We start from the raw sequence: 23413 nt of genomic DNA on the forward strand, positions 1-23413 counted from the left end.
TCTGAAAAGTGTAATTAATGTTCACTTTGTAGGGCACCCACCACATCTATACCCAATTAGTCATTTGATAAATGCTCCTTGATGGGAGGGAACTGGGCTGCTTTTGCAGAGACAGAATAGGCAATAACTTTTGGTGGGGTGCTTACAAGATAGACTTACTTTGCTCTCAAATATTTTTCCCACTCAGATAATAATAATAATAATAACAATAACAAACATGTATGTAGCACATTAAAGTTCACAAAGTCCTTTATAGTTGCATACAAGATCTTCCTGGAACCCCCACAATTACCTTGAGAATTAAGCATCATAAATGTACTTAGCCCCATTTTACAGTTGGGCAACCTGAGGTTTTGAGGTTAAGCATCTTGCTCAGGGTCTCTAGGTTTACTTAATTCCAACAACTCTATTCCATTGCTTCAGAGACTGATGAATTACTAACATCTTGTTCCTTTTGCCTAAATATTGTTTTCATCTGAATTCTCTTTTTTTAAAATACAGTGCCTCCGTTTTGGGGAGCATCACAGGTCATCAATCCTTCTTTTACTTTCCAGCTCTGGTTCTGACTCTCTGAAATCCCTTATTATACCTCAATAGATGCCTTACCCTGTAATATCCTTGGTCGTGCCATGCCTCTTCTCTCGTTGGTAAATTTCTTTCTAGACTCTGTTTTTGGTGAGGGACCTGGGGTGGCTATCCTTCATTCTCTTTCTCTGATAGTCAGAAGCTTTGTTTCTAACTCTCTGGACTTTGTCCTCATGTACCTTTTTGAGCACTTTCTCCTTTCTCCCTTGCTCCAGATCTGTTTTATTAAAATGTAAGCTCCTTGAGAACAGACGCTGTCTTTCTTTTTGCTTGTATTTGTTCAAAGGTAATGAATGCCTAAATCTTCTACTCATGAATAAGACCTTGGGTAGCTTAGATGCTAATATTTTATCTATTTCAACCCTGCTTACTGCCCTGGCATCTTTTTTGTACATTCTCAACCAAGGAATTCTAAACCTTTTGTATATTAACAACCTCTTTGGCAGTACCTCACGAAACCCATGGTCTCCCTTTCAGAATCATGATTTTAAATGCATAAAATAAAAATACATAAGATTAACAAGGGATACCACTTGTATTGAAATACAAATATCAAAATGTTGAGAGATGAAAGATGTTAGAAGGAATGTAGCAACATATCATCTATGATCAAGGTCAAGTTACTCTTTCTTGACTGTTCAAAAATATTTAGGTGCCAGGAAGGCATGATGTGGATGAATGCCCACTCTTGCTTCATCTGAAAAGAAGAATTTCAAACAAATCTTTGAACCAACCAATTCTCCAAAGTATTCAAGGTATTTGTTTCCTGAGAGAAGAGGAGGAGGAGACAACTCCCAGAAATAGTCTGAAAAGTAAATGTCTACGAATGAAAAGAGCCTTGGGATTGATTACTCATACAATCATGGTTAGTATCACTATTATTACCATAATTATGATTATTAACACATTTACTGCCTGCTAAACAAGGTGACAATAAAAGACCCCCTACACAAGTAAGAAATTTGAATCTCTCAGGTTAATGTAGCTGACACAAAGCAGAGAAAGGATGTCATTTCCATTTCTTCATAAAGTATGCTTCATCTGCTTCTAAAAAGTAATTACGGGATTATAAATGAACAATAATTTCCTTTTGAAACAGGGACCAGAGATAGCAACCTCATTTGGAGTCATGAATCCTGTCATAGGATTAGGGAATGGGTTTTCCCAGAGGAGATGTGATGGAGACAGGGAATGCCTTTAATCAATCCTGTCTTTTATTTCATGGAAACAGTATATATGGTGGCAAAAGTATGAAGTGGCTAAAGCTTCCACTCGATGTTTTCTCTTTCAGCACTTCTTTCTTTCTCCTGGGTCACTGCCTTTCAGAAAACTCTTATTCCATTTACCAAGAACTCTGCTATAAACTTGATGACCTTGATTAGGTCCTGCCTCAGACATGAGACTTCTTTGGCAGAGTCAGATTGTGTGACCCTGGGCAAGTCACTTCATGTTAGTCCATTTTCATTTCTTCATCTGTAAAATGAATTTAGTAATAGATAGCATCTACTAACCTCAAGGGTTGTTGTAAGGATCAAATGAGGTTAAGATATGTTAATTATTTTGCAAATTAAAATCACTATATAAATAAATATTGTTATAGTCTTCATCATTAATCAGGATCATACGGAGGGAGGATCCTGGGATCTGCTACTGTGTAACTTTGGGCAAACACTTCACCCCTCTGCCTCCAAATTTTGTGATCTATAAAAGGGGAGATTGGACTGCCCAATTCTTAAGTTTCCTTCTCCTTCTGAGTCCTCTAATTTTATCAACTGTCCTATATATATCAAGAGAACTGTATTAAGTATTTGTGAGTTACTATGAGTCCATTATTGTTGCTTTGCATTTCCTGTTGAGAGTAACAAAGACTGTCATATCTAATATGCATTGTTACCTTGAGCACTTGCACAGGATCTTATTGGCAGTGCCGAGCTCATTGAATGAGTTTAATTAATAAATGCTTGTTAACTGGTTCACTGACTCCTTGGAGACCTGTTAACAGATTCTGAGGTTCCCAGAGGAAACTGAGCAGAGGGAAACCAGGCCTATAGAAATTATTTGGAGAGGAGCATCATCATCGAGTATAAGGCCAGAACTTGCACCCTTGGGCCACAGGTTACGTTAGTGTGATTCCAATATTTTAAACACACACACATACACACACACAACACACACACACTTGCACACACACATATACATACGCACACACTCACATCCACCCCCAACCCCCACTCCCCCCCACACACACCTTTTACCTTGCAGTTGATGCCTGAAATTCTATCCTTCAGACTTTTCCTAGATAAAGACTTTGATGCTTCTGGGATAAGATAAGGGCATTAATCTGTTGGCAATCATTTACACTCAATGTGATTGAATTTCTCATGGTTTTCCAAGAGCAAAGTACTGGGTTGCTATGCTGAGAGGAGGTAGAAAAGAGGACTTTAAAAAGGGGAGGAAAAATAATCCACTATCTTTAGAAATTTGTTTAAGGACAAAATTTGCAAGTCATCCAATCATCAGCTTCCAAAGTATTTCCCAATGAAGGCAAGTATTCAGGGTTGTAAGAGGAAAGTTATTTCCTCTGACAGATTGCTTGATGGAGATAGCACATATCCAACTTGCATTTCCTTTTTATGAAGACTATAGTCATGATAAGATATAGTACTCCCATTCTCTCTTCTCCACTTTCTCAACTTGGGCATCTTTCACCTCTGCTAATGCTGGATATTTAGTTCCAAAGGAGGTGAGCATAGAAAGAGAGGGAATGAAGGTGCAGCTTTCTGTCAGACCTAACTGGGAAATAACTTATGTCTCTTCTGGTTAAGAGATGTTTTTTGTGCTGAGTTCATATGCCAACTCAAAGATATTAGGTCTTTAGAGATATTCACATACATACACACACATATGCACATGTGTCTGCATATCTATATAATACATCTTTATAATCTCTTTATCCCTCTAGCACTCTATCTATGTTGGGCCTGGAGTCAGGAAGACTTGAGTCCAAATCTCAGTTGTAATTGCACCAGGATTGTTGTGAGGATCAAATTACTACTGAGAAAACTGACAGAAACATCAGTGAAATGGGTGGGTGAGAGCAATTTGTTTTTGAGATCCAATGGCTTAAGCAGGTGCTATGGAGCAATTAGAGTTTGGTCAGGTGTCAAAGACAACAGGACACCAAGACCCATAGACACAAAGGAAAGATATCAAAAACTCCAAGACACCATGGACACCAAAGATACCAAGGTACTAAGACACCAAGGATGCCAAGACACCAAGGACACCAAAGATACCAATAAACCCAAGATCCTAAGATACCAAAGGTACTTAAGACACTAAGGACAACAAAGACCCTAAGACACGAAAGACAAAGACATCAGACATCAAGAAATTAAGACACCAACATACCACTACAGCTTGAGCTCCGTCTGACCTCTAGAACAAATTATTCTTATCCACCCATTTCCCTAGTGGAAGTCTTCACATGTTCGGGGTAGACATTCCCCTAATTCATTAAGGTTTGAGACCTCTTGGTTACAGTATAGTCTAGCCTGTCTGTTGAAATGATTTTTTCCCTCATGTGGCTGCTGAGCATGCTACATCTTCTTGGTGAGAGTTGGGTGAAAGATGGACAGCAAAAGTGAATGAACAGTCCAAGAAAGGACTTAAATCAGAGGTGTTAGTCCTCCCAAACACCCCACAAATCAATACTTACTTAGTCCCTTTTCTCTCTCTTGTTGCTTCCAATAGTCTGCAATCTCCTTGAAAATGGGGATTGTTTCATTCCTTGTATTTCTATCCTCAGCACTTAGTACAGCTGTAGGTATTTAATTAAGCATATAGTAGGTGCTTAATGAATGCCTGTTGATTGATTAAGACATACTTTATTTTTCAAATCTCCTTTTACAACTTTGAAGACTCCCTTATCATACTGCTGACTCTAGCATAAAATGTGAATCTTTATGGTTCTTAAATTTTCTTTTCTATCTTTTGTTTGAGATGGGGTGGGGTGTTGGATCTATGATTTCATTGGTTTAGGGCAGTCCCAGGGTGGAAACTCCCTCTGCCACACATGTTGCTTAGCATTTTTCCTTTAATTGTAGTGGGGTGGTGGAAATACCTATTTGCCAGACTGGTTCCTCTCAGTCCCACACTGAATGTGTTCTGGCCCATTGCTGAGAGAAGGCATTAGAATATTATAGTTCTCTGGTGACTTGGGTCTCTGCTTAACATGATTGTTCACTGAGAATCAGGAGTGTGAGAAGGTAGACTCTTGTCAAGAGGAGCCTTCATTGGAGTGATCTATAAATCTATTATATTCCTTTGGACCCTTCCCTTTTTGGATCCTTCTCTTCCAAGAACTTTTAAGAGAATTTCTTGGGGACACTGAATGATAAGTTGAATGACCCATGATTGTAACACAGAGTCAATGCATGTGAGAGAGGATTAGATCCCATGCTTTCCTGACTCCAAGACCTGCTCTCTCAAAGCATCTCATTTCTTAAATAGGTTTATGAGGCCAGAGGCAGTGGTACCCCAACACAAATGCTTCAGTATTAAAACCCCGAGACTCTTTAACAGTTGACTGAAGATAAGGGTTTGTTAGGGTAACAAGAACTAGTAAAAGCAATTGGGAAGCCATGTGTAACATGGGGGGAATAGATTTTTGTGAGGGTAATGAGTCTAGACTTCACCTGCTTCATAGTTTTGACCACGGTTGGTTCTGGTATTCTTCTTTAAAAAGGCTTTGTGAAGCTGGCTTAACTTTAGATGATCTACAGCTGAGGAAGATAGGGGAGAGGTAACCATGAAAAGTCAGGGCTCTGGACACTGAGCATGGAAGTCATACATGAGTTTAATTAAAAAAATGTTTATCTAACCACATTCCTACTCTGCATATGATATCCTGTGCCTACAGAGCAAAGCACTCTCAAAGCCTATAGATAGAAACACTCATTACCACTCATAGCTCTCTGGAGGGTGGGAGAGACATTGTTTTTTTCTCTTTCTTACACACAGAGGGAAAACCGTATTAGCTCATTTCCGAAATTGTCTTTTGAGATTTAGAAATAGAAACCAACTCATCTTGGGCTGTGGTGGTGACTTGGTATTCTCTCTTACTCTGTTCTGCCCTTTGACCTTTATATCTTTGAGTTCTAACAATAACTTTCTTTAAAAAGTGAAAGCTAGAGTTTTTAACTTAAAAGTTTCATTAACCCTTAAGGGGTTATTAATCAATTTCAGGAACTCAGAAAATTGAGTGGGAAAGTTATATCTTTATTTTCACTAAATTCCAGTTGAAAGTTAGCATTTCTTTCAATTGTGAATGTTATGACACAAACATTATTCCAAGAAGGGATTCATAGGTACCAAACCACAAGGGGTCCATGACAAGAAAAATTTATGAATCCCAGCTTTTGAGGTCTTTCTGGACTCATTCCAGAAGCTAAGATATTTAAGTAACAGCCTCGATTATCCTGCTGTTTTGCTCTGTTTTAGCTTTTCTGACTCAGAAATATTTAGAAAAGATTCAGATAAAAGTTTTGTATTATTCAAGATAGAGGACTTAAATTATAGTTATTGCTATCAGTAATTCTTAAGTGTATTTCATAGAGTGTCAGATTCTAATCTTGATTGAACATTAAACTCCTTAGGATTATGATCCGTTTTGTAGCTACTATCCTATCCATTTCAATTGAATAAGCACACAGTGTGAGGCACTGATGGTACAACAACAAAACAAAAGCAGTTCCATCACATCTGGAGTTTACATGAGGGTGATGCAGCATGTAAACAGATAAGATATGCAGTTAGTTGAAGAGTAGGTATCACTAGATCCATCTTTGATGAATATCTGGCTCTCAACTCTCCCCCACCCCCCCTTTTGGATGATGGGAAGCCAATTGAAGTGAAGTGGTTTACAGCTAGAACCCAGGTCTTCCTGACACCAGGACTGGTGTGTTATCCACTGTACCACTTAACTGCCCTTCTGGCACTTGGGTCTCACCTGTGGCTCCAAGAAGTTGTTGCGTATACATTGGCTATACCATCTTGGTAGCTGGGTTAACGCAGATTGAGGTCACCAACAGGCCTTAAATCTGTTGGTGAGTGAGGGGGTTGTGTATACCAAGAACATGAAGATTTTCCTTGATGGAAAAAGGTGAGAATAAAATGTTCAAAGGACCATGAAGGCAGCTGAAGCAGGTAACCGTAAAGCTTGGTCAGACAATCAAGATGTCATGGTCATCTGCTGCATCATAGGCTTTTCTCTTGCCACTAACCTTCTATGACTGGAAGAAAGAGTAAGGTTGATGATTTTGTGCAATTTTTCCTCACTCAAATCCAATTCATGCTCAAGTCAAGATATCGCCCATGGTTTCGGTGGACCCCTTCAAAAATGGTTGAAATGAAAGACAACCTTGAATGACCAGTGTTTCTAAGTGTAGTAGTGAAGAGGTAGTATAGTAGATAGAACAATGTACCTAGAGTCAGGAAGATCTGAGATCAGATTGGTTCTAGATACTAGTTATATGACTTTAGGCAAGTTATTTAACGTTTAGACAGGTTATTTAAACTCTGCCTGCCTCAGTTTCCCCAAATGTAAAATGGGGATAATAATGGCACCTACCTTGCAGTACTGTTGTGAGGATCAAAGGAAATAATAAATGCCAAAAGTCAATTTGACACATAGTATTTGTCACATAGTAACCTCTATAGAAATCCTTATTCCCTTCCCTCTAGTTTTAGGGCAGTGAATTTAGTAAATATATCTATATTAATGCATTAGCACATTTTTAATGTTTCAGGCTATTTCTTCCCCTTCTCTCCATCCCCCCCCCCTTTTTGTTTCAGGACTTGAATTTTTCAGTGAAAGGACTTTCTAGTGTGGCAAGTTCCTCTAATAATACAGATAATAGTGACTGATCTGTAATTTATGTATAGGTTTAGAGAGTTGCCTGGGGACTTGCTTGTGGTCATATGGATATATAAATTAGAGACAGGATTCAAATTCAGGTGGCCATCTTTTTACTCACTGTTACTTCTCTTTACTCCTCTTAGGTAAAACATTTACATTTTTTTAGCAGAGACCTTCAGTGTCTGACCTGTCTCTTTGATGAAGTTTAGATGCTTTGTCAAATTGGGGAGGATTTTTGTATTTTTGTGCAGAAGCACAGTTCTTTCTTCTTCTCCCCCAAAATGATACCATAAAGATATTATAGTCTTATTTAAACTTGCAGTAAACTAAGGTTAGTATTTAAATTCTCTTACTTTGGAAAGCTCCTCTACCCTCCCTTCCCATTCCCCCAAAAGACTTGCCTTCATACAAATTTATGGTTAAATACTCACATTCCCAGACTTTCCAGTCTTATAGATATACTTACTTTGTATCATTCCAGTTGCATCTTCCTTAAGCAACAACAGCAACAACAAAACAAAAACAAAAACAAACCAATAGAGTTTTTATGTTAAGAAAAAATACTAAGACCATGATTAATCTTATTTTTTCAAAGTGTCTTTGGGGATATATGGGACATATATATGATTCTCTCTGAAATGGAAGTCTAGCATGGTGCTAAGAGGACTGGACCTGAGGTATGCAGAGAGATCTAAGTTCAAATCTCCCTTAGACTCACAACTTAAACTCTAAGTGAACCAGTTAATTTCCCTGAGCTTTGTTTTCTTTATCTGTAAAATGGGGATAATAATACCCACAGAACCTGCCTCACAGGATTTGTAAGGATCATTAATACAAAATAGACAATTTTTTTTTTGTAAATCTGAAAGTGCTATTGTCTTTTATCATTCAGAGATCTACTATTTTCCAAATGTTCTAGGACTAACAGCACAATGGTTATGGTATAGTCTAATAATCAAAATCATAGGGATGGCTAGGTGGCACAGTTGGATAGAGCACTGGCCCTGGAGTCAGGAGTACCTGAGTTCAAATCTTCCCTCAGACACTTAATAATGACCTAGCTGTGTGGCCTTGGGCAAGCCACTTAACCCCATTTGCCTTGCAAAAAAACCCTTAAAAAATAATAAAAATTATAGAACCAGATCCTTTTTCCATAGCCTTCATTATCAAAGAAGATCATTACATCAGGGAGTTGATGGAATGACAAGCAAGAGAATTGGATTTGAGTGAGGGGGGTATTGTGCTAAGTCACCAGCCTTACTTTTTCTTCCAGAGTCATAAGGGTCCAGTGGCTAGCTATGAATCATGATGATTAGAGATGGCACTGAATGTAAGACAATTAGGGTGAAATGACTTGCCCAAGGTCACACAGCTTGTAAGTGTCAAATATCTGAGACAGGATTCAAACTCCTGTCCTCCTGACTCCAAGGTTACTGAACCATCCAATTGCCCTTTTCCTATAGAAAATGTTTACCTGAAGCATCCTGTACAGCAAGAAGTGAAGGAATAGATGAATTGTCCTTTCTTTTAATCCTGATTTGGCATTGAGTGACAAACTATTCTTAGAGTGTGAGCAATAGTGGGATGTGAACAACAGGTGTGTGAGATAGAAAGAGAATTGTGTTTCAGAGGCAGATTTTGACTTAGTGCCAGAAAAAAATAAACAAAAAAATTTAATAACAATTGCTGTCCCAGTGTTGAATATATTCCCCTTACTGGAGGTATTCAGAGACTGGATGCCTACTTGTTGGTAATGATGATAGAAGTGATTCTTGCTTAGGACTGACCTCTGAAGTCTGGTCTTTCCTGTTGGGGGATTTTGTGAGTCCCAGTTTGGTTGGAGAGTTTTGCCTTTTTCTCTAAGCTTCAGTTTACCTCTTTCTGCAGGCTATTTGTTCCAAGTTAGATATCAGCCATCAGGACAGAGCTGGACAATGGTTTTCCTCTGGGAAGTCAAAAGCATTTTATGTTTATATAAGTGTGCGCAATTAGCTGCCTAATAAAGTCTTTTCCATGATGTACCAGCCAGTTCAGTGGTGCAGGATATTTTGAGCAAGTATGAGAAGCAAATGTAGTGGTGTTTAGGTGAGAAACTGAATGACTCTAGCCAATATGCCCGAGCTCAGCAATACAAGAGGTTACTGCTGCTGAAGTCAGCTCTGATCCAGGGAAGAGGTCTTGTGGTATCCTCTCTGAGGGATCTGGGAAAGTGGTTTACTCAGCTTTGTGTGCAACTACTGATATTCACCCTGGAAAAAAAATGTTTGCTTCCCTTCTACTCTTTCCCTTTATCTCCATTCCTCAGAGATTCTGGCAGTGAAATGAAAAGTGTAATGAAAGAAATTAGGATTTGTCCCTGCCATCTCCCCTCCCCCAACCGGATGAGGATGTTATGACTTGTGTGATTAGAGGCCTCATCTCCCACCTCCCTGCCAAGTCTTCTTTGTTCAAAGCACATAATCAGGGCAATGTTTTTTCACTACACACCTTAATTTTTTTTTCTCATTCAAAGACATATTTTTTGAGCATGTACTCAGCCATATTTGAACCAATATGGTAGGTTGCTCCTTCTAAATCTTGGATTGTTTCTGGGTATCTGAGAAGGGAGCATATCCTGGAAAGGATACTGGCCTAGAAAGTGAGTCAATTTGTTTTTAGTCCCCTATCATGGTAATCATAAGAAAAATTACTTTATCTTTTCAGTCTCATATTCCTCATCTGTGAAATGGGAATATCCCATCCCATCTATAAAATGGGAACAATAGTGTAGTTATTACTCTTTGTCCCTTATTTGTAGGATGGTGCATAATAATGCAGTATTTTCTCTTTCTATTCTATCTATAAATGGGGATAATTATTTGCCCTTTCCCCTCATCTATTAAATGGGGATAAAACTGTGGCATCCTTTCTTCCTATCTCATGAGGTTATTTTAGGGTACATGCTTTCTAAATTGGTTATTATTATTATTAAATTAGTCAAATAAAGGGATTTTACCAATCCCTTCTTAGGGACCCTTCATGCTCTGACATTCTGAATTCTGAAGATTGGCATAGCAGTTAGATATAGACTTACAAATATAATGTCTTATTTATATAGCACTTTAACAGTTTCAAGAGTTTTTATATACATTCTTTTGCTTGATCTTTGCAACAATCCATTTAGATAGGTGCTATTATTGTTCCTTTTTATAAATGAGGAAACAGGTTCAGCCAATTTAAGTGATTTATACAGGATCACAAAACCTTTAAAAATAAGGCATAGCATTTCAAGATATATCTACCTGACTTTAGGTCCAATCCTCTAACCACTTTGCAATACTGTTTTCATTGGTTAGATTGAAAACTAGCTTTCTTTTCCCATATTATGTGATTCTTCTCCTTGTCTTTCTCTAAAGAGGAGACATTGAATGAACCAGAGGCCTCGCTTCAGAAGAAGTCACCTAATGTTCAGAGGCAACTTAGGCTATCCATCTGTTTCCTCATCACATGACTGGTCTATCTTTTTATCTCATGTCATGTGCCTTTGATGAAATTCTTATGTGACTTCTCACTATTGAGTCACCAACAGTAATGAATTGTGATCACTGCTGCTTGTCATTGCCTTTTATTACATGCGGTTCTAATTCTTTAGAGGTCATGTGTTCCATGATTTATAGACAAGTGTCATCAGAAAGGATGCTGGTGTTAAATAGATGAACTTTTGCGGTGGGTAACAATCTGGAATCATTGGAAACACTGGACACTTTCCCAGATATGATTCAGACTGATTTTCACCTTCTCAATTGTTAATCCAGTTCATTTCCCTTAGCAAGATTTATCCAAGATCAGATGCATTGGTGGACTAACTTAATGACCTATTCCTTAAGTTTCAGGCCATAGCTTGGGCAATCAGGGCAGCTTTTTAATTTTTTTTTAATCTGTTTTTTTCCCAATAGGAAAAATACTATAGTCTTCTGTATTACTGTAAAATTTTTTGAGGGAACTTTCAACATACTGGAGCTTGATATAATCAGTACACTTACCTGTGATCAGTATGATTAATAACAAGTCTTTTTATTTGAATATTTTTCAAGACACTGGACAACATAAAAGATGAATACTGCCCTACCCCCTTCCCCAACTTGTTTAAACCTTTTTTGACGTCAATACTCAGAGGCTCATTGAATAAAACTATTTCCATATGTTATAGACTCATATAGTTCTGTCATAGGCTCTTGAATAATTTTTTGATCTGTAGGAGAAGTCACTTGAATTTTGTTTTTGAAAGAAGGCTTTCAAGGTTGCATTCTGTTCTTAGCTAAAATTTTTTAAAAGTCTTAACTTCCTATACTTACTTGTTTATTACTTAAATTTCTCTTAGAAAAAGGTAATGGATTTGAACTCAGAAGGAAACTTTGTTATTTAATCCATCCCATTTTGCAGAAGAGATAACTGAGACCCAGGGAAGACAAATGACTTGCTCAAGGTCAAATAGCTAATTAGGTACAAGGCATAAAATTGGTTAGGTGTCATTTTTCTTATTTTATTTTTATTCAGAGTTCAACAAACATCAAATTAAATAAGGATTTCCACAGATAGTAGCACACAAGAGGAATGTGAATGAAAATGTTGGTCTTTATTAGGAACAGCTAACTTTTGATTTTAAGTATATGATAACTTCATCTAATAGCTGCAAAAGCTTTCCTGATTATTTGAGGTTCTTTCTGTACTTACTTCTGTTATCTTTTTTTTTGAATTAAAAAAAAAAAGCTGCCTTAAATTTTTCCCTTCTTTTTTACCCTCCTTCCTTCCTTCCTTCCTGCCTCCTTTCTCCTACCCCTTCATTGGAAAAAAAAGAAAAGGAAATATGTATATGTATCACAAATATGCAAACCAAATTCTCAAATTGACTATGTCTGCAAACATACATCTAATTTCTTTTTTCTTTTTAAATATTTTACTTAGTTTCAATTTTGCATTTTCCCCCCTAATCTTACTTCCCTCCCCCCACCCCCAACAGAAGGCAATTTGCCAGTATTTACATTGTTTCCATGTTGTACATTGATCCAAATTGAATGTGATGAGAGAGAAATCATATCATTAAGGAAGAAACAAAGTATAAGAGACAGCAAGTTCAGACAATAAGATATCAGTTCCCCGCCCTAAATTAAAGTTAATAGTACTTCATCTTTGTTCAAACTCCACAGTTCTTTCTCTGGATACAGATGGTATTTTCCATTGCAGAGAGCCCCAAAATGTCCCTGATTGTTGCACTGATGGAATGAGTGAGTCCATCAAGGTTGATCATCACCCCCATGTTGCTGTTAGGGTGTACAGTGTTTTTCTAGTTCTACTCATCTCCCTCAGCATCAGTTCAAGCAAATCCCTCCAGGCTTCCCTGAATTTCTATCCCTCCTGGTTTCTAATAGAGGAATAGTGTTCCATGACATACATATACCACAGTTTGCTAAGCCATTCTCCAACTGAAGGACATTTACTTGATTTCCAATTCTTGCCACCACAAACAAGGCTGCTATGAGTATTTTTGTACAAGTGATGTTTTTACCCTTTTTCATCATCCCTTTAGGGTATAGACCCAGTAGTGGTATTGCTGGATCAAAAGGTATGAACATTTTTGTTGCCCTTTGGGTGTAGTTCCAAATTGCTCTCCAGAAAAGTTGGTGAGTTCACAGCTCCACCAACACAATGTAATAGTGTCCCAGATTTTCCATAACCCTTCCAGCAATGATCATTATCCTTTCTGGTCATATTGTTCAGTCTGAGAGGTGTGAAATGGTACCCCAGAGAAACTTTAATTTGCATTTCTCTAATAAGTAATTATTAATTATTGTTTGGTTCTTACCAAGCCTTTTGAAAGTGAAGGGAGAAGGGAATAATAATTTATATAATCCCTATATAGTCCAGATACTATGCTATGTCCTTACAAATATTATCTTATTTGAACCTTGAAATCTGTGATATTGATTCTTTTAACTCCATTTTACACTTGTGGAAACTGAGGCAAACAGATGTTAAGTGATTTGTCTAAGGTCATACAGCTAGTAAATTTCTAAGTCTGGATTTGAACTCTGGTTTCTTGCCTCTAAGTCTAGTACTATCCACTGTACCACTTAGCTCCTTCTATTTTTAAATAAAGTGTTCCAGTTCCATTACCAGGCATGGTTCACCTTAGAAAGATGAATAACAGAAGTGGAAGCATAGATTTCATCAGGTGCCTGAAGGTAACAAGAAATTCTATTTCATGAGATTGCTTGGTTATCTCACCCCATAGTGCTCACAGTGCCCACCAAGAAGATAATGATACTTTATGTACCAATATTTTTTGCAGAAACTGAAGAAATAGGAAAAAGCTCTATTAAGAACGTGATAAAATTTTGTGAAGTCAATATATACCTCAATGTTGAAATTTGAGACTTTTCCCTACAAAAAATCATATTCTTTCAATTGAACTAAAGGAATTAAAGTAATATAAAACCCACAAATTCCGAAATATTCACTGTAGCACTCCTTGTAGTGACAAAAAAATTGGAAACAAAATCAATATGGTGAGTGTCCATCAATTCAGGGAATGGCTGCATAGTGGAATGTGAATGTGATACAGTGTTAATGTTTTGTAAAAAAAAAAGTATAACTAAGAAGAATTCAAGTATTAGGAAGACTTCCACAAAATGCTGTAAAGCAGAGCCAGCTGAGCCAAGAAAGTTATATTCACAATGACTTTGTGTAAATGACAATAAACTGTGATTAATTGCAATGAACTCTCTTGACTCTAGAGAATGTGGGATGGAAGTCACATACCTTTCAGAAGAGGAGGGAGATTAGGAAAGGAGAATGTTGTTAATATGTGGTTGTTTTGTAAGATGGTGTTGCTTAGCTTTTTCTTGTTTTGAGGGAGTGTTTAATTAGAGAATTATAGTGATGAAAACAAGAATAAAAGCAAAAGCATCAGTGAAAATAGGAAAAAGGAGAGAAAAACACAAAGTATTTATGCTGAGCTGGGGTCAGGTTTCTCTAGCTTACAAGCCTTTGACTGCTTCCATTTCTTGATCCTCTGCTCCATTTTCCAAAATAGTACCTTGTCAACCTCCCTTGTATCTTATCTTTTTTAGAGAAAAATCTCAAGTTTCGACATCAAGGTATATATTGACTTACTTCACAGCATTTTGTCAAGTTCTTAATAGAGTTTTTCTATTTCTTCAGTCTCTGCAACAGATCTTGGTGCATAAACTGTGATTATCTGCAAGGTGGGCACTGTGAGCACTCCAGGGTGAGATAACCACGAATCTTGTGAAATGGTATTTCTTGTTACCTTCCGATACTTGATGAAACCTATGCTGCCACCTCTGTTATTCACCTTTCCAAGAAGAACAGACAGGCTGACATTGAATTTAGTTACTTTTTATGTTTCTTGCCTTCAGTTATAGCAAGGATGGTAATTCCAGTGTAGTTCAGTTTCTCTAGCAATGTGTCAATTTATTGGTCATTGGATAATGATAATTACTAAGAAGACCAACAGCTACATTAATGTTAGAGATGATATCAGAATTATTTTATGTTTATTAGTCATTGCTTCCACTTTTTTTACATTTCTATCATTGTTATGGACTCAGTCCATTTTATATGCTAAAGAATATAACTGAGAGGAATGACTTATTTTACCTCTGTTTTATTCCAATCACTATTAATCAATTCAGTGTGATTCCATAGGAGTAGTGATTGTTAGCCATTATTAGAGATATTCATATAGTAATATACATTTACTCAGTTTTTAGTCAATTTAGCTAACTAATATTAGTATAGGAATTATATATGTATATATGTATATATATTGCTTTATATATGTTATATCTAGGGGGTAATTAGATAAAATAGATTATTTCTTTTAAATCCCCAATGTAACTACTAATTAGATAAAATAGATTACTTCTTTTAAATCCCCAATGTTACTACTTCAAGCTATAGATTCACTATTCACTAACCTGTTATAAAGTTCACATGCCTAGCCATAAGAATGCTGACTAAAGGACCTTTATCCTCTTTTGTTCAATTATTGTGAACAAACTCAGTGTGAATATGAGGACTTGTTATGATATGGAAAGTCCCCCAACTTTTATTTTGTTTTTTTGCAAGGCAAATGGGGTTAAGTGGCTTGCCCAAAGCCACATGGCTAGGTAATTATTAAGTGTCTGAGGCTGGATTTGAACTCAGGTACTCCTGACTCCAGGGCTATGCACTGCACCACCTATCTGCCCCTCCCCAACTTATTTTTGTACTTCTGGACTACCAACTCTTGACCAGCATGAAGAGGAGTCTGTCTTATGGTAACTTGGTGAGCTGAGAAGACCCCTGCCTGGAACACCCATACTGAAGCATCATTTCTGGATTTCCTGGAGGGAAAACTCAGTGAGACTCTTACTTTATTTTGCCTGCTATGAGTGTCTAGATGTCAAAGTGTGACCCTGGGGAAAGGGACATCTCAGATTGTGAGGAAGAGCTGATATATACTTCATTAGAGGTGGGGCAAGTCTGCTTAATAAAGTGCTATTTACTTGAGCTCTACTAAAGGGTTTTTTTTTTTTTTTTTTTTTTTTTTACTGTGGATTGGAAGTTTTGGAGCCCACCTAATAACTAGTTATAGGATCACAGGCTAGAGCTAGAGGAGTCCTCAAAGGTTATTCAGTTCAGTCTCTTTCCTCCTCCACCCATTTTAAATGAAGCCCCTGGAGGGTAAGAGCCCAAGTGTCATAGGTATTCAATACCAGAGGTGGGACCTGAACCACACAGCTAGTTTGCTTCTCTGACAGCAATTAAAGGGTCTTTTATCAGCGTCGACAAAATTTTTCAAACTTCCAAGAACTCTCCAGAGTTTGCCTATATAAACTTACATTCATATGTACCTGTAGAGCCTTCAAGAACTTATGACCCTATCTCATATGTTGTTTTAAAACTTTTGTAGAGAGAAATTTCATGAGATTTCTAAATGTCTCACTAGTTCATCTTCCACATTGAACTGAAGAAGAGAACGCCCAGGAGGCTCAAATAGGTCACGTGAGTTAATTCTTTTTTAGTTCCTTTAGTAAAATGGTCCTTGCATAGGTTCTGTAGCTGCTGGCTACTGGACCAGGAATTAGGTAGAGGGTGAAGCCAAAAGTTACATTAAACAATCAATGGTACATCAAGAATGGGGGTCTCCATCCAAGCAGCCTTTAAGATGACAAATTGTTTCTGTCACAATCATAATTCTTTACTTCTAGTCAATTTACATCTCCACCCAATTTCTGCATTCACAATTCTCTTCATCTTTTCTCTGCATCAGTTCTACTTGTGCAAACCTGGGCAAATTATCTAAAATCCTGGTTATTAGTTTTCTCATTTGTAAAATGAGACTTTTGAAGGAAACAGCTCTCTAGGATGCTCTACCAGGTTCAACACCCCAAGTCACCTTTTACCTTTTCCTCCCCTCCTATAACTTAATTCTCCCTATGCTCTCCCATATTTAGTAAAAACTATCTATTCAATTTTCACAATATTTCTTGTATTGGTTTTTCTCCCCATTCATGCTGCCAAGCATTCCAGTTCAGGAGCTCATCACCTCTTGTCTGGATTGTTGGTCTCTATCTGGTCTCCTTGTACTTTTCTCTTCTCATTCTCATTTGTCACACAGCTATTAAAATAATCTGAATGATCAGGTATTATCATATGATTTCCAGATTCTGGGCAGGTCAGGGGAAGGTGGGGAGGGTAGAAGCTAGAAGATACCTTTTCCCTACTTCCTGGAGAGGATGAAATGCAAAAATTTTACCCTGATTTTAAAGCCTTCCTAACAGTTAGTCTATTTATCCTTATTTCACATCAGGAAGATACTCTACATTCCAGCTAAAATGGATTACTAGCTGTTTACTGAACAGTGGAACAGCCTTTGAATTCTCTTTTAGGATATCCTTCTATATTTTTAACACATACTTCCTCTTAATCTTTACCTGTTGACATACTTCTCTTCCTTCAAGGTCCAAAACAAGAACTTCTTCTATGATGCTTTCCCCATTCCACTAGTTGAAAATGACTACCTTGAATTTTCCTAGAATCCTTTTGTTCCTTTCCTTTGATAGCATTACTGTGTTTCCTTTCTAGTAAAGCCCTTGAGGGTAGAGGCTGCATCATTTCCCTATTTGCAACTCCAGTATTAGAATGGTCCTCTGCATACAACAGGAACTCAAATATTTGCTAATTTGTCTTGAACAGGTGAGGCAGCTCTCCTGTCAGGAGGATTAGTCTGGCTCTCAGCCTACTGGCAAACAATATAAAGTGGAAACATTGTCTTCAAGCTTATGAAAATTTGATGTGGAAAGAGAGCAGGGCTACAGCCAAAGGCAGGTTGGGATTTGCCAAGGTGAATTCAATATTCTTGCATTGATTTTGGTCATCATTTATAGCACAGAGATCACCCAGAAGCTAATGACCTAACTGTTAGCCTTCGATCTCTAACACATGGCTGTGGGGACAGCCATGGTTGAGGTATTTTTCTAGATTTTTATTGGAAAGTATCAGTTATATATGGATCACAGAATTCAGAATTGTGAAGGACTTCAGGGACTGTGTAAACTAATTGCCTCATTTGTTTTGGTGATAGCCAAACCAGAAACATGCATTTCTCCCTTGAGTATCTAATAGATATAGGTGACTGTGTTAGCAGTTTAGAGAAAAACTAGGAAGAATAAGAGGTAGCCCATTGTCTTCTGGGCACCTAAGAGACTTAGTGGACAGAATGCTATGGTTGGAGGCCAGACCCTGGGAAAGTTACACAATCTGTATTTGTCTCTATTTTCCTAATTGCAAAATGAGGATAAAGATAGAACATTCTTCCCACTTCTTGTGAAGATAAAAATGAGATAATATTTGTAAAATATTGGTATATTGTGCTTGATATATATGTATATATATATATATATATATATATATATATATATATATATGGTTCTATTAAAGGTATTTATTTCTTTTCTAATAAAATAATTAGAAAAAAGGAAGGAAAGGAATCATAGAATCTCAGATTTGGAAAGAATTCCAAGAATCCTCTCAAAATCATACTAGATAAGCAGTCATCCAGTTTTTGTCTAAAGAGTAATCTAGAAGCAGAAAACTCTTCCTCCCCAAGCTTCTTTGCCTGCTTCCAGCCCTTATTCACCTCTTTATGACTTCTACCCTTTACTCCTTGTTTGTCCTCTGTTGTCAAGTTCATTAAGTCTAATCTCTTCCATTTCTAGTTCTTTAAATACTAGCAGACAGCTGTCGTTTCCTCTGAAGACTCTTCTCTAGGCTAAATATTCCAATTTCTTTGAATTGATCCTCATGAAATGAACTTGAGACCTTTCAGCACTATATTTACACTTCAGCTTCTGGACCCTCCTTAAAATGTGATACCAACAAATGAGAATGATACTTAAGATGTATGATCAGACCAGGGAAGGACTTACAGAACCTATAAATATAAGCACTAGGTTTTTTTTTTTTAAACTTATTTATTTAAAGCAATGGGGATAAATGACTTGTTCAAGGTCACACAGCTAGGCAATTACTAAGTGTCTGAGGCTAGATTTGAACTCAAGTCTTCCTGACTCCAGAGCCAGTACTTTATCCACTGTGCCACCTAGCTGCCCCCAAACACTAGGCTTTGAGTCAGGAAGAATCTTCCTTAGATAGTTGATGACTGTGTGACCCTGGACACATTATTACTCACTTTCTTCTAAACTTGAATTTCATTATCTTTAGAATGAGAGGGCTGAAGATCTCTTCTTGTTCTATGATCCTTTATCACCTTCCCAGTTTTGGAAACGACTCAATGTTGCTGATGATCACCTTAGCTTTTTTGACTCGTGGATTATATTATTGACTCACCTTGAGCTTGATAAAGATTTTTGTCCTTTGTTCTGGAAGAGGACCAGGACACCAGGGAGATGATATTATGATAAGCAAGTGAATTGGATTTGAGTGAGACGGAGTGAGTATTGTGCTAAATCACTAACTTCACTTTCTCCTCCGGAGCCATTTGGGTCCATTGGCCAGATAGAATCAGGAGAACTGGAGATGGCCCTGGATTCGAGGCAATCAGGGTTAAATAACTTGCCCAAAGTCACACAGCTGCTCAGTGTCAAGTATCTGAGGCCAAATTTGAACTTAGAAACTCCTGACTCTGGTGATACTCTATTCACTATACAACTTAGCTTCCCCTTGAGCTTAGCATCCATTCAGATGGCAAGTTTTGAAGCCCAAGACAGAGACTTAACTTTGGTCTTTAGAGATGGATAGGATTTATCTGGACAGGGATAAGAGAGAAGGATGTGGCAAACATAGAAAATCATCAGAAACAGCTATGCAGGTTGCTTACTACCTGATGGGTTCCCTGAAGCATTTGATTAGATTTCAGGTTTTAAAACATGCTATAACTTTAATGACATTTTAATTCTATTTTTATTTTCATGTTATCTACATCCTCCCATGAGGTTTTATTACTTCAATCTTGGTCTAACTCCTCTTATTGGTTTAGGAGTAGTCTTTTTTTTTTACAATAAGGATCTCAATACTATTGGACACAAAAATGGTTGATGAGGCCATGTATACCTAGGTACTTTGGGAATCATGCTAAATACTAAATGTGTAGAGCATCCACATTCAAACCCTTGATCCTTCAAAATGTCATATTTGAGTATGCCTAACGATCCCTCAACATACAACCCACAAACAAATATCCATATTTACTGCCCAGGCTCTCTATGATCAGTTACTTCACAACCATAATAACAGAAAGGAACATTTTGCTTCTTTCAAATTCTTAATGGCATTTTGGATATACAAATCCTTGATAAATTGGGAAATTTCACAGGTGGCATTGATGGGAATTCTGAGATTTGAAACTTTTGACTTCTATGATTTTACATAGTACTTTGTACCAAGTGAATATCAGCTAATCTTGAAATGTAATCTCAGGGCCATTTATGGGAAAAAAGCAATATCACAATTTAAAACTAAAATATAAAGAAAGAATCTTAAAGGGGAAAAGACTGAGAATATTATTTTTAATTTTTCACAAATTTTAACATCTTTGACAGACTTGTTTAACTTAGAAGACCATTAAACTTTTGCCAGAATTATGACATCTTTCTTATAATTTCATATCAGAGACAATATGGTACAGTGGATAGAGAGTTGGTCTTGGAGTCAGGAAAAGATAGGTTCATATTTCACTTTTGACACAAACTAGAGTTGGACAAGTCATTTATTTTTTCAATAATTCAGGCTTAGTCGATTTTCTAAGATTCTTGAGGTACAGTTACTACTCTGTAATGGTAGAGGGTGTTTTCCTAGCAAAGAAATCAGAGGATCAAATAATAAAATGATTTTTTTCTTTAGGGAGGATGATAATTGAAGAAGTCCTACCAAATTAGAGAAGATATAATTAGTCACCTAAGACTAAAAGGAAAGACAAGAAGCTCAGTGTATGAACCCCACCCCCTGCCAAGGATACAATTTAGATTATTGTACTTCCTTCTGGCCATAGAGTACTTGGAAAACAGTGAGGGCCTAATAAATGCTTGTGATGGTTTAATTATGAATGCCACATTTTAATTTAATTTAGTTTTAATTTTTTTAAGGTTTTTGCAAGGCACATGGGGTTAAGTGACTTGCCCAAGGCCACACAGCTAGGTAATTATTAAGTGTCTGAGGCTGGATTTGAACTCAGGCACTCCTGACTCCAGGGCTGGTGCTTTATCAACTGCACCACCTAGCTGCCCCTGAATGCCCCATTTTAGAGAATTCACAGATTAACTGGAAAAAAATATGCGATGTTGACAGTGTGTTTCAATTTCAGACCCTTAGCACACGACCCACAAACAGATATTCCTATCTATTGCCCAGGCACATACATAAAGAATGGTTGGAAGAACTAAAGTTGTATAGTCTGGAAAAGAGAAAATTTAGGGAGAGCAGAACAAGCAAGCTATAAAGAGTGCTGGTGCTGGAGTGGGAAGACTTGGATTGAAATTCTACCTCTGGAACTACCTTTTAATTTTGGCAAGTCACTTAATCTCTATGTTCTTAATTATATTGCCTCTGAGGTCCCTTCCATCTCTAGATACATAGCAAGCAGTTAAGAAACATTTTTTCATCCATCTATCCATCCATCCATCCCTCTATCTATTCAATGATCCTCCTTACTGACAGGCCTGCATGTCACATAGAAAAGCAAATAAGGTTGTTCTTGTCCCCAGGGAGCAGAATCAGAGGCATTGTGTAGCAAAAAGGCAAATGGGCTTGATTTAAAAAAAAATCCAGAGCTATCCACATGTGGAAGTGGTTCACATTGGGGAGGGGTAGACTCACTAGTGTCTTAGAGAACTTCGACACTCAAAGTCCCTTATTGGACATGTCATAGAGTTTTTATACGTGACTAAAGATGACCTCTGAAGTTCTTCTGTTCATCTCCTACCATGCTATCTGCAAACTTGAGTCCTCCACTTCTTAAGAATTTGACTTCTACCCCTGATTAGCCTAAGATTTTTCATTGTGAATTTTCATCTTACCTAATCCAGAAGCTTAGCATGAAGGTTTATATAGATCTCTGTGCTATGCTGGGCTTGAGGTTCCCTTCACTAAACTCATTTTCCAACTCTTACTTGATGCTGCCTTCCTTATTAGAATGAAATTCCCTTTTTTGTAATCTAAAAATTTAATACATGCTTTTTTCATTCATTCATGTTTTTATTTCAGTTCTAACACCTATGATCTTTTTTTAAAATTTATTTTTGAATTTTACAATTTTTCCCCTAATATCACTTCCCTCCCCCACAGAAGGCAGTCTGTTAGTCTTTATGTTGTTTCCATGCTATACATTGATCTAAGTTGAATGTAACACCTATGATTTTAGGAAAACATGGCAATTTTTATTTTTAAAATAGGACTTTTGCATCCAGCAGATGCTCTATCCCTGTTCTCAAGATATAATTTTCCTTAAGCCATCAGCCCTATTAAAGTTTTGAGTTCAACAAATATTTGACAACTGTCTAAATGATTGGAGTCAACATTAAACATTGGGAAGCAGGACTGTGCATTTCACTGCTCCTCCATCTTTTTTAGTTGATCTCATTTGATGCCCCTGTATCCACTGGGCTTTGCTTCCTTCTTGAAGTCACCTGCAGTGTTGGCTCTCAGTCCTGTGAGAGTAGACTTGATATGGCACCATGAGTCCCAGTGGGCTGCCATCAAACTGGAGATGGATAGCAAATGGAAATTGTCTGGAATGTCATAATTGTTAAAACAATGATGAATGAGCCCACAGGAAGGGTGCTGATATTGGCAATCTACTAGCCATGAATGCCCCAGTTATTTTAAATCACTCTTAATTAATCTCCACAATGCAAATGACTGGATAGAAGCTGTTGTTCCTATTAAAAGCAAATTTGGTTTCTCAAAGGCAGAAAGGGAAAAATGTGTTTCTGTGATTATATAAGTGTGTATGTATGTGTGTATGTGTGTTTGCACATACTTCATTCTTTGAAACCTAAAGTAAAATCTTTTTGATTTTGTGAAAATGATTACTGTTGAAAACTTCTAGCAGGTAATTTTTACTCTCTATCCAAGACAGAAAATTTTTTTTTAAACATCTGGTAGCTTATGCCTATACCTTCTGTGATGGTATTGGAGAGTCCAGTAAATGTTATATGCGGCTTCATTTTTTTTCAATCTGTGACATGCCAAAGGCCATATCAGGACAATGGGAACCTGTAGAGTCTATTTTGGAAGCCTCAGAACTGTAATCTTGTGTATATGACAACCACTCAAGAATGGTTTGGCAGAATCTTTTCACCAGTATTTTGGGGCAAATTTTAGTGAAGTTTGTTTACTCTGTGGTTC

At 37.2% G+C, this 23413-nt stretch overlaps 1 protein-coding gene across 1 annotated transcript in view; it reads left to right on the forward strand.

Annotated features, from left to right (window-relative positions):
* SH2D4B (SH2 domain containing 4B) overlaps positions 1-23413 on the forward strand; it is a 213153-nt gene that overhangs the window by 16205 nt on the left and 173535 nt on the right. The window contains exon 2 of the mRNA XM_074231863.1: positions 16526-16552. Within this exon, the coding sequence (XP_074087964.1) occupies positions 16526-16552 (27 nt within the window). The remainder of the gene's footprint in view (positions 1-16525; positions 16553-23413) is intronic.

The sequence above is a fragment of the Macrotis lagotis genome, chromosome 4 (assembly GCF_037893015.1).
Source record: "Macrotis lagotis isolate mMagLag1 chromosome 4, bilby.v1.9.chrom.fasta, whole genome shotgun sequence".
Classification (NCBI taxonomy): Eukaryota; Metazoa; Chordata; class Mammalia; order Peramelemorphia; family Peramelidae; genus Macrotis; species Macrotis lagotis.